At 37.3% G+C, this 12,857-nt stretch overlaps 1 protein-coding gene across 2 annotated transcripts in view; it reads right to left on the reverse strand.

Moving 5' to 3' along the window:
• Positions 1–9,004, reverse strand: part of chchd3a (coiled-coil-helix-coiled-coil-helix domain containing 3a) — a 113,922-nt gene extending 104,918 nt beyond the window's left edge. Inside the window, exons 1-2 of one of the 2 annotated variants that reach the window (XM_069192544.1) lie at positions 8,748–9,001; positions 6,718–6,811 (exon numbers count right to left, since the gene is read on the reverse strand). In XM_069192544.1, the coding sequence (XP_069048645.1) occupies positions 6,718–6,811; positions 8,748–8,828 (175 nt within the window). In that variant the 5' untranslated portion in view covers positions 8,829–9,001. Of the gene's footprint in view, positions 1–6,717; positions 6,812–8,747 lie in introns of both variants that reach the window. The other variant, XM_015352454.2, reaches the window with a different exon arrangement.
• Between the last annotated feature and the right edge of the window lie 3,853 nt (positions 9,005–12,857).

The following is a 12,857-nucleotide window of genomic DNA, read 5'->3' on the forward strand; positions in this document are numbered from 1 at the left end:
TATACCCACCTTTCAAAAGTGTATTTTACTCACTGTAAATTATTGGTTAGAAAAAGCATAAGATTGCATGCAATTTTCCTAAATGCATAATTACTTACTTGTATTTCAGTTCCTCTACACACAATCTACACACAGAGATATTGTTAAGTATTACTTTATTATGCAAAGGACTTTTGTATGACCTACATCTAGTCAACTAAGGAACTTCAATTTAGAGACTGGAGGTTACAAACAGGTCCAATGTCAATGCTGAGTAGGACACATAAGCCTTAAAAGATTAGTTACTTGCAGTCTCCAAATTACTTTTTTCCTCTCAATCTCAGCTGAGCATGAGAAAGTGAGATAATAGATCTAAGTGAAATATATTGCTTATCAGGACTTCTATTAACCTATGGGATCTGGAAGGATAAAGTCTACATTGCGGCTTACTATATTAAACTGGTCATCCAAAAACCTTGATGCATTGAAAGATCTATAGCTGATATTCACTCTTAATTAACAGACTGGGAAAAATCATAGCTGCCAGATAGAAAATTCTTCAAATGAAACAAAGCAGGATTTTTGTGAAAGTGTGGATGTTCCTAATATTTCTGGGCAACTTATTAGGACAAATTCCAATCCCTTTCTTTGAAAGCCTGCAGATGAATATTTATAAAGGTATAAATGAAAGATTTAGAATTCTCCATCTTGACCATTATCTAATCACTGCACAGTATCACAGGTTTGCTTTTGCGAGTGCCAGTCACAGTTAATGCTAGCATTCTGATTCACTGACATTCATAAACACTTATTTTAATAAGCTCATTGCAATCAGATAAAGTGTTAAATAACTAGTACTTTTTAAACACAAACCATCTTTAAAATACTTTGCTACTGTAGGTATCCCCGAAGTGCATTATGAAATTGTCATGGACCAGTGAAACTTTCTGAAGTATTAAGAGTCATTAATTACTACAACAATTGTGGTAATTAAGGTTCAAATCATGTTATGATTTATTGTATTTACTATATATAAAAAAAATGATTCATGAATGTGAAGTACAATATGATATAATTTAAAAATTGCAATAATACACTCCAAAACCCAAGCTCTTTGAAGGACCACAAAGAAGGATCTCAAGGACCACAGCTGGACATTCATAACTAATTAAACTAAAAAATATTTTAATGGATTAAAACATGTGTATCATGTCTTTACAAATTGATTTAAGGTTATCTATAAAACCTGTGGATTGCCCTAAGGACCAACCCGTCACAGAATGAAAGAAAAGGATTATGACAATAGCTTTATCTCTAACATGCATTTTGATCAAATACAAGTGCTGTTGTAGTCTCATTTATTAAATAACCATTTTGTTATTCTGGACATGAATAAAACTATGCTGTGTCCTAATAGCAGTCTTAATTTATCTGTTTGATATTTAACATTAATCCACTGCTTAACATTTTATGATTTTTTTAAGAAGCACTATAGACAGCAAAGTGGAAGGTTTATAAAAGAACTATAACCCACTCTGTCTGGGCTGACAGCTGACTGAGTGCTTCAGTGACACTTGTTTAAAGGCAGCAGCTGCAGGTGTGAGATAATAAACCTTGTCTCTTCCTTTTGTGCTGACGTGATGGAAAGCAGATCTGGACCACTAAATCTTCCTCAGTGCATTAAATTATGCTGCAAAAAGGAGACTCCTTGTTGAATAAAAATCATCCTTAATGCAAACCTCATTAGCAATAACTATTTCTTATTAATGCAGCACTGTCTTGTTTCTATGCGGGGATGAAACAGAACCATGACTACTCATTTTTATAAGGACCCTTCAAGTACAATGTCATCTTTTGATATTTAAAAGAAATTGGTCTGTGCACCAAGCCAGTGTGTTGAATGATTACAACTATGAGTGCTGTAGAAAAAGATGAAAGGATTTGTAATTTCAGATGAAGCATTCTAAAAACCAGAGTGTAGAAATATCTATTGGCAATTACACAGAAAGGAAATGTAAGTCAACAAAGTCACCCTAGCAAAATTTCTGGCAAGTAAGGTGATTCCATTAAATAAGGAATGAATTTTCAAAATACAATCGGATAAAATGCAATTCATCATTTTCCTTCAGTGTTTTGATTTCACCTGCTGAACCTCAAGAAATGTAACTCAACTACAGAAGACCAATTAGTAATTAAGATGTTATTAAAAGAACACAGCACACTCCAGGACACGAAAATTAACCTTATTATATGTTGGCCCTTCACACCAGTAAATAGGAGTAAAATGTTAGAAATAACTTTTTAGGAACCATCACTTTGTTGCATGGGAAGAGGTGAGATCACAGACATTTTTGACTGTCATGTAACACTCCCAGATCTTATAAAACTATATAAACACACCTAAATTAGGAAAAGTGCAATTCTGCAGGACTGTGTTTCTGTAGCACTTTTACAATACAGTAAAGTGTCACAACTAAGCATTGTTTTAGAGCATAGTACTTGATTTGAATCCTTTCCATTCTCATACCAAAAGATACCAGAAAAGAGCATTTCTCTTCCTAGCATGCAAATGTGGATAAGGGGAGGAGATTTAAGTAAAGCATTGCACTAAGTGATATTCACTAATTCTCAGAGTAAAAGTTCATTTACAATTTCAGTTAAATAACTGTTTTATGAGGTTTAAAATCAAGGCAAAATAAAGATTCTGTAACAGGTATACTTGAAACTAAAATAGTGATTAAACTTTTAAAATCCTCTGTCACTGAAATACAAGTAGACCTTTGTGGCTTACTTACTACATCAACATAAATCAATTGAAAATAGATATTTATACCAAATAGATATATACTTATGGTACAATCTCAAGACAAACGTAAAAAATAATGAAGCTGTTACAACAGTTAAGGTGAATCTTGGAGTATGAGAAGACATTTGATGATAGTGGATAAAGAACTACAATAAGGACTACTGTAATTTGTCTTTCTGAAAACATGAACTCTGATTTAATAATCATGCAAAGACTGCTCATCATAGTACAGCTACCCATATAATCGGTTCTATGATTGTCTCTCTTCATGGATGAAAATAGTTACACAAAAAACAGCTCAATCTCGGCAGAAAAGAAAAAAATCACATATCCAGGTATATTTATAAACACACAGGACTCAATAACAAACCAGAATTGTTCAGTGCCATTTAGACCGAGGATTAAAACAACTAATTAGAATCTATACAAAACTGACAAGAAAAAAAGTGATGTGACTTCAGATATATTCAGGTCATGAGTGGTGCAGATTTTAAAACACTTTGTAAGAAAAACATTTTAATATAATGGCAAGATATTAAATATTTGGACTAAAGAAATATCCTAATCCTTTACATCCAATACCCTTCAAGTATTACAGATCTTAATCCTAATTAAAGTTTTTATAATACATTTTAAAATCCTAAATAAAACAAAAATGATTACGTCATCTTTTTTGTTTTGTTCTATGTAGTTTATCATATTATTGAAACAAAAAACACCAATTACAAAAACATGTTTTCCAAGACCAAAATTGGCCATCCATCTGAACCCTGATGCTATAAACGCTATGTTTCAGCTGGTTGAAACATTTAAACATCCAACAAAGACTACAAAATCAACATCTTTATCACACAAATCATTGGGGGACAAACTTATGGTACACTGCAGTGAGCACTCTAGATCTCTGTAAGCACACAGCATTAATCCTAAACTCTAAAAGGTAAATAATTAACCCTCTCACAAATGTTGAGGGACATGTAATTGTTCCCAATCTCCCTTTTATGTATAAAACTTCCACTTGCCATTGTAACATTTAATCCAACTGTCCCCTGAAATACGTTTTCCAGACATAAATTGCAATTCATCCTGCGACATCTGCTCTCAATCCATGGGTCAGCAGTTAGAACACTTCTGAGGTGGAGGGAGGGTACCGAAACTCGTCTTTTATATCACACAATGCATGTTCCAAGGGACACCGAGCACGAAAAACATTCGCTGTCTTGCATATCATTCAGATTGGGGCTTCAGAACATTGAAACCTACATGAACAAACAGTGAAACTGAACTGCTGAATACAAAGTGGACTTAAGTAAAAGTGATGCAGAAGGTATCCATATGACCTTCTGAAGATAAGCATTTTGAAAAATTACAACACCACACAGCAGCAACGAAATCGAATAACTACAATTATATTTTAAAATTCTGCATAATCTTATGCTTACTATTTCTAAAAGGTTCTAGTTCAATTAAACAGTCCCATACATCAAAAAAGATTCCCCTCTAGACGCTCTTTATTCAAAACTTCAAAACCTAATGGGTGTGATGAATATAGCCTAACATTCATAAACACAGTACAGGTGTTCTAGAAGGCTGTCCAATGTTGAAACTCACAAATTAAAAAAACATATATAAACACCACAGATAATCAGCTTTATTTTTGCCGAACATAAATTTAATTAGAATCAGAAGAAATTGGTAACTTTAGCTAAATCAAAGAAAAGCCTGCAAAGACCCTCAAGATTTATAATAATAGCAAGGTACTACTGACAAAGAAAATCTTCAGTCGAGTTTTGGACATTAGACATTCTACTTCTTCCAAAAGCTCACAACAATATCTAGCAATGAATGGAAAAAAGAACCCTTGGGTGCATTCTGTATGAAAAATGTGTGTCACCCTGATGAACCTGATTCGAAACAGTTTTCAACATGACCGCTGAACAATGTTTTGATGTCAACCCTGCCTTCCAGTGGACTGCTAGAGATAAGAAACCAAGCACTGAACCATTCCTCTGCATCATTCCAAATGAGAAGATACAAAGATCCAACCATAAACAGCATGTTCTTCCACTGCCTTCAGTTCAATTTGCAATCTCTGCTGATCTCAGATAGTCAAGAAGCATTTACATTCTTTGCTGAGGACTTGAACCGAATTCACCACAGAGAAATCCTGAAAATCAAATCCTAGTCCTCTTGCAATCTTTCACACTAGGTGCTGCTAAAGGGGAAAAGTATTGCTAAGCTAACCCGAATGAAATATATACTGTCAAGGAGTTCATGAAAGAATGTTTTTCAACAAAGCCATGTTGAAGTATCTTAAATATTACTTTTATGTCATCTCTGAGTAACCTGAGTAAAATGTAGGACTGGAGAAGCAAGTTCATACAACAGCCCATATTGACAAATTACTACATAAAACATTGATGCAACAGAGTTCATACAGACTAATAAAAAACAGCATATAAACCCTTACCATTAATAAGAAAAATGAGTTATCAAAACTGCACAAAACTGGAAGATTTATGTAACAGATTGCTTTTGGCTTCATTTCATTTTCACCCAACTTGCAATTACCAATTATTTACTTTTTGATTCACATTAAGGACCTCCAGATCCATCAAAGTTAGTAGTTTTTGAGACTTTGTAAGCTCCACACTGCTCAGTTACACCCTCTGGAGGAGTGAAGAGGCCCTCCCTTGTGTCACTGCAAGCCTCCTGGCTCCTAGAAAGCTGTGGTTTCATACAGGAGTGGATGTTTCATCGCAAGCAGAGAGACCCTTGGCTGACTAATCCCATCTGAGCTATCTGAGTGCAACACTGCTTGGGCAGTACAGCTCACAGTCAGCTAATGACATGAACCAGGTCAGACTCAACCTTTCTGTCACTTTTCACAACTGCATTGCAGTTACATTTTTCCAAAAAAGCCTAAGAAACCAAACCATTTTAAATTAAGAATAAACAAAAAAATGTATCTACCAATACATTTTGTCTTGTAATTCTAAATGGTAAAATAAGTTTGTTTGTTTGCAATGTATAATCATTTTTTCCTTAAAATAAATGTCTTTGTTCTGCTATTATGGGATTCTTAAAGTAGCTAACTATATAAAGAAATAACACGATGATTCAAAGGTGGTACAGACTCACAAGAACTATTTTTTTAACTACACAATGAAAGGAAAAACAAAGGAATTTAGAAGACTTGTCTCTTTATTCTCAACTAAAAAAAATGTTTGTTTTTGACAATGTTAGAAACACTATGTAATCTCAACAGTCAGTTAAACACGCCTCTATCCACAGGAAGTTTAGTAATGTATTATGTGTACAAAAATGTATTATGTTAATCAAGGCAAAAAAGAAGACAAAGGCACACCAACATTTAAACAACCTACTAAGGCCAAATGCTGATAATACCTGATACTACAGGGGGTGCAATGTTAAATAAAGAATATTTTGAATTCAATCAAAGAACAACATGGAATGTACCAAATATGACATTATACAAAATTTAGCAAATGTGCCAAACTGTGCAGAGGAATACATCACACGTTCTCATTCGGTTTGCCCTGAAGGCATCATAAAAGAAAACGCATTTCTTAAGGGGCTTAATCACAATATGTGGGCAACCATTAAAAATACATCAATACCAATTTTCTTAATTACATTGCAGAGTAATATTTACTTCAGCGAAAATAACCCTTGCCTCTATTACCTGCTGCTCCTAAAATCCTTTCTAAATGAACAAACGACCATACAGGAGGAATTAACAGAAGTCATCATGTCTGCAAGGGCCAATGCTCAATGTACAATCAAGCAGAGAAAAAGCAAATGAAAGAGCTGTTACAATACAATACTACAGGCTGGGAAGTTCAATTATGGCTGGGTAAATTGGAAAAGTGACTGAAGGATGGTGCTGAATTGACAGCTGCTCGGCTCACCTGCGGGGGCGATGGGGGACTCGGAGACTCGTGGCGGTGGCCTTGATGGGGCTGGAGAGGAGTCTCTCATGCGATTGATGACATTTTCAGACAACTGTCGGAGGACAACAGATGGATGTTAAGGAAAGCAATATGCACTACATTAAACAAAAATAAATACTGTGCTACGTGGTGAATAAAACAAACACCAAATTTTGGCACTTTCAAGACCAGCAGCACAGGGATGGAATCATTTCGAAAGCTGTAAAGCTCTAATAAATACCCCTGAGGTACATTCAGTGCATTTCTAAAAATACTTGAAGCTAGTGTAACGAAATTTGGGTTCCTAGAAAGAACTTTTGTCCAAAAGTAAGCTCATCTCTAGAACTCCATACAATAGGATAACATCCGAGTTTTGATACTTAAAATGTGACAAGGAAAACTGAATAGTTGAAAGATTCACAGGTATGCAGGTAGACATGGCAGATAATACATTATTCACTGTGTCAGAAAGGAAAGAATAGTTTTCCTCAACATGTTGTTCCTATAATAATCTAATTCTAACACCCTTCTGTGTTTTATTTTGGGCAAAGTTAAAACTTGTTATTCTTTGAATCATTAACACGTGCAACACATGACTTAGAAATTAATTTCACTCTTCTGAAACTCAGAAGCTACAGGTCATTGAATGGGAAAGGAAAATGAGAACAGAAAAGCAAATGGGGTTAGTGCTAATTTGTCTTCGCCCAAATCCCTAGATTCATTTTGATAAAACAAGTTTCTGCTCATTACATCAATGATAAAGAATGCACAAACTTACTGTCATTCCAATATATAACACCAATATGTTCTGGAATGCTCAGAATATATCGACATTTGGACAGGATAAGTTGTATCCCTATTTCCTCTGGTTTGCTTTCTTCAAAAAGATTCCATATTCATACCAGGACCTTCTGATCGCACTCTCTTCCCAACCTGCTTGTTAAGTGGCTGCTGCCTTACTCCTGTCTGGGAACACTTTAAAAAGGTTACCAATTAATGGTGTCCAGTGTCCTGATGCAGGTGTTCAGTTAGTCACATTTCACACACTTACGTGGTGGTGGGAAACTGCTTCAGAGTTGAGACTAATTCATCCCCCTCTCTAACTTCTTAAGAGCCCTAATACTCAGGTAGAGGTCAGTTAACATAATGGATTAAAAACTCAAGTGCGAATACAGAAGTAACACTAACTTGATTGTCTAATGTCCTCTTTTGACCATCTCATTTTCATAATTTCAAATCGCCAGTGACATACGTGACGATCTGGAATATTTACTATTTACTGTGTTCCCATGAAGTCACCTGATAGTGTCACCTTCATGTGAAGTCAACACTGTCATACCGATTTGAAGTACATTTTTCCAAAAGCTCATAGTTTTAATGACAATTTCAATGAAACACAGAATGGTATTCGTTTTAAAACTTTGAAATTTATACTTATAATATGCTAGTAAAAAAAATGTCCCAGGGTTTTATTTTCTATGACAATCAGTATTGGATGTGTACTGGACACACTTTCGGATGTAAATGCGTTTTTACAGGGTTAAAAATAAAATTTAGTGTTTTTATATTGTCTCAAGACAAAGTCTCAGCTATCAACTGCATTAACTTTTTTTTGGCCAGACGAGAGGAGTTAATTCATATTATTGTGTGTTTCGCTGAATTATTCACATTTAAGATTCTATGTTTTATTTGATTGGCCATGTCAACTGCCCCATACTGCAAACTTCTGTCAAAGACGTCACGAAACGAGTGACTTTCTTAATAATCCAAACCTTATGTACAACTTCCGTTTCTTTTGAGGTAAAGAACTGACAATGCTTTCGACGGAAATAGCGCCAAGACACAACGTGTTCTAAAGTTTTAAAATAATCATCCAAAGGTGATGGGGGACTTTAGAAACTTGGGCCGTCAATTAACATGAGCATGATAAAGACGATGGATAACTAAACACGACAGAACTTCCGAGCATAAGGTCACCGAGACCCGTCTGTCCCATTGACTTAACTCACCCTAATGCCCTTCACCACCGTAATGTTGTCATTCTCATCTGCTTCAAAGGAGACCCGGCGACTGCTGCTGTTGCCTCCCATACCTGGCAGCAATCAGCGAAAACGATTTCTATGCTCTGCTGAAAAGGGGTGTCATTAATCCCAACAAAGTAGACAAGATTTTCTTGCCTACAATACGGTATTACCAGGTCCCTCTCGCAAGGCCACACGACACGGCACCACACTCTCACCGCCGGCCCACAGCACACTGCGCGGCACATGAACAAAGAGGGCCCTGATTGGGTGAGGGAGTCATCGTCTTCTTTCAACGCACTCGTGTGTTGGCTAATGGTTGACATGGCAACACGAATACAACTATTTCCCTGGGAAAAGTTTTGGGAAAGTATAACCATTCCTTCAATCACAGGTTAAAAGATACGGTCTTCGGACTGTCGGAGTAAGGAAACGCCAATGTGATTTTCGGAACAGGCAACAGCTTGCAACGCGCTCCCAGTGCATTGTGGGAGTTGGAGTTTTATTCAGTGTAGCTCAGGTGTGTCGGTATGACCGTAAAAGTTTGTGCTTCTCTTCTTAGACTGAGAGGTGCAGTAGACTTAGTATCTTTTTACAACGTGTCAGACGTCCGATTTTAAGTAATTTGTTGAGGTCCAGTCGTAGGTACCAACCGAACGTTAAATATGCAAATGTCTGTTCAGAAGTAATTAATACAATTTGGAATTGCTAAGGCTTTCTAGAAAAGCATGTGTATGGTTACGGTTACTAAAACGTGATCAGTAATAGTTTAATTTTAAATATCTCGCATATATGAAGCCGTCAGAAGCAAATAAATTAAATCTAGATGTTTAGATTTTTTAACGTACGTTCATTCTGATCATTTATTTCTTTATGGACATCTCAGCATTAACTGCAGTCCACGAGTCGTGGGTCGTGGTAAGTTAGCGAAAAAATACGTCTTTGGTTGTTTAAAATTTCACATCTGCTTGCCATAAACACTAAGCACATGGTGATTTATTGTTCTCATCGCGCTGAGGTTGAAAAGAATCTCAACTCGAAAAGACAAGGCTGTGGAAAAACAAATCTTGACTTCGCTTCATGATCTATGAGCTATATCTTTTTCAAGGTTTGTGCATTGGATCCTGGATCATGACTCCAGTCATTAGTATTTTTTCCTGTCATATTATCAGGGAGATGACAAGTATTACGTCCGTCCACCGCTTCATCCAATTCATGATCGCAGAAGAGCCGGCGTATATCCCGATAAGCAACGGATGTAGGACTATATGTTAGGTTTTCAGTATCTAAAATGTTTTCTTTATATAGACTTTTTCTAAGCTCTGTTTATCCTTCCCGGTCCCAGGAAAAAAATGTGTTAGCCAAATAGAGTGATTAATTACAAGTTTAAAATAACCCAAAATATCGCTGAACAGTTGTCCGTTATTGAATTTGCAAGGTAATTTTCCAATTTACCACGATTTTCCATGGCTAAACAATTCACGTAATTTTCCTTATTTGTAAAGTATCAGGAAAAGTGTCATAGCCCCCACATTCCCTTCAGAGAATGATAGTGTAGCGCCCTTGCCTGGCGCTGCGGCCGAAGGGTGCAGTAGGAGAGCCGCTGCCCAATTGCGGAACAGATGTACACAGTCCCGAGATCGCCCGGGCTCATGTTAATAGTTTCCCTGGTTTTGCACCCCTTTTATACATGTACCCAATTACCACACTATATCTGTGTAACTGTACCCGAATTAACCCCAGTGTGTTGTAGCCCGTTTGCCTCTTTCTCCCTCTCTCTGTTGTGGTTGCTGTGCCGGACGCAAGTCCGATTAATAAAGCGCCATGTTCTCAGTTAAGAAGCGCCTGACTTCCTGTGTCTATCCTCCCCGTACCCATCGCATTACAATAAGTACAAGATCGCAATCCCCCACCCTTCTCAAGAGAGCAGATAGCACATCACACCCCTGCCACAAAGCAAAAACTTCAGTTCAATTCGAGCTTTATTATCCCCTGAGGGAAATTGGTTTTACAGCAGGGTCCAACACAACAATACAACAAAAACAGACCAACATCACCCACTAAGAAAACAGTACAGCAGGAAATGTAAGACATATGTTTCATTTTTTGAGAGTGAGATTGCAGGTTGATGAAAGATTACCTGAGTCTATTACCGTTACGCCTGGTGGCACAGACTAGCCTGAATAGAACTGTCAATTAACAGCTTAGGCCTGCCCCCATGTAAATTTCATTGGGTTCACATTGCACTTTAACTGCATATCTCTATTAAAATATATTTATCATACTCTTGCAGAGGCTTATTGCTCTAGTCATTACAGCTAGCCTCAGAGGGGAAAGTTGGGACACATACAACACAAATGTGAATGCTACACAACACTAAAAAGCCAATACACACTAACTGGGTATCTGACCAGAGTAAGAAACACCGAGAAACAGAATCTAGTGAAGTACAGGCTCAGTGACCACTGCCTGGCCATACAAACTGGGCACCACAGGCAGATCTGGCTGCACAGAGGGGATAGGTTGTGCTCCCACTGCCAGCAGGGAACACTGACAGAGATGCACTTTCTGCTGCACTTTTTTTTTTTCCCTACCACAACAAATCTTACCTCAGAATTCCCACACCTGCCAGAATCAGAACAGCTTCTTATCTTACTGGGGGTGGGGGAGGTAACTCATCAGAGCTGCAGCCCAGGATGTGATGTCCTGTCCCAGCCTGAGGAATACACTCTGGTTGGGCTCGGAGAGCCGGCCACCCGGCCACCAATGAGCGCCGTTCACGTCGGGGCTGGGATGCAGACAGATGAGCAGCCGCCCCATTCCCATCGCCGTATCGCACGTTCATGGGGAACTCGGAGCTCAGTCATATGTAGACGACCTAATTCTGGGTCAGAGTGTCGTATGTAGCAGAGCAGCCATCTCGCTGCTAAATATTCAAAGTCAGCTCACAATGTCCTATGTGAACGTCCATTAATATGTTCTAAGTCTAAATATGTCTGTGTAGATCGTGTTAATTGTATATGCTTTGGCAACGCTAATTCATTGATCATGCCAAAATAGCTCTTTCAATTTGAGTTTGGATTTGAGACAGATAGATTGGGTCATCCGCTGGAGGGACACGTGGACAAAGAGAATCAGAATGAACATAATTGTCCACATACAGTGGAAATTTTTCTTCTTTGGCCTAACTGAGACAACAAATGCAAAATAAATAAATCCTCCAATGAACTTTACAAGAAGGGAGAAGCTCCCCCTTCTTGCCTGGTCAAAGTTAAGGGGTAAAGGGTTGCAAGACAGGCCAGCATCGAGGGGTGGAACACCACAATGTGTTTTGCAATATGTTTATCTACAGTTCAAAACCGTAAACTTCCATGAAGGTGTCAGCGTCTTTAACCACTTGACTCATTTCCTCTCTATTCTTTTGAAATTATTTGTAATACTGTTGAATTATAATTAACATCTTAACCCTGGAGTAGAACCTAGGGTAGATTCTTGGGCCTGTTGAGCAAACAGTCCGCTAATTGAACTGATAGGATCCTTCCGTCTGACAAGTGAGGTGGGATTAGGACTGATTGCCTGAAAATCTATTGTGGTGTGTAATCAGCAAAACTGATTTGTAAACAGAGTACAATTACCTGAAAGCACAAGTACTGTATCAAAGGATATTGGAAAGAAAATGCAAGATAGAATTTTGTTGTGGAAGCTAAAATAAATAAAAAAATATATTTTCAGTATCACGACAATAAAAGAACAATAAAGAATAACATGTTTTGGAGATGAAAATTGGAAAACTTTTGACGATGAGAGGGAAATTGCTAAAAAATTAAGTGAATAATTCACCCAAGTGTTTGCCAAGGAAGAACACAAGATACCATCAGCCTCAGGCTGAACAAAGGCAAAGTTCTGTATTAAATACCAGAAGAAATGTTGTACATGTTAAAAACATTTAAGATAGACAAATCTCTAGGGCCTGCTGGTATTCTACCAGTTGTGTTTAAGGAAAAACGATATTTTACAGTGTGTTAAAACTACAGTGACTCAGAGCAGGGATAACACATGGACTGGATTAGATTCCTAATGCAGAATGATGGAAAAGGG

This window comes from Lepisosteus oculatus, chromosome 7, assembly GCF_040954835.1.
Source record: "Lepisosteus oculatus isolate fLepOcu1 chromosome 7, fLepOcu1.hap2, whole genome shotgun sequence".
In the NCBI taxonomy this organism is placed as follows: Eukaryota; Metazoa; Chordata; class Actinopteri; order Semionotiformes; family Lepisosteidae; genus Lepisosteus; species Lepisosteus oculatus.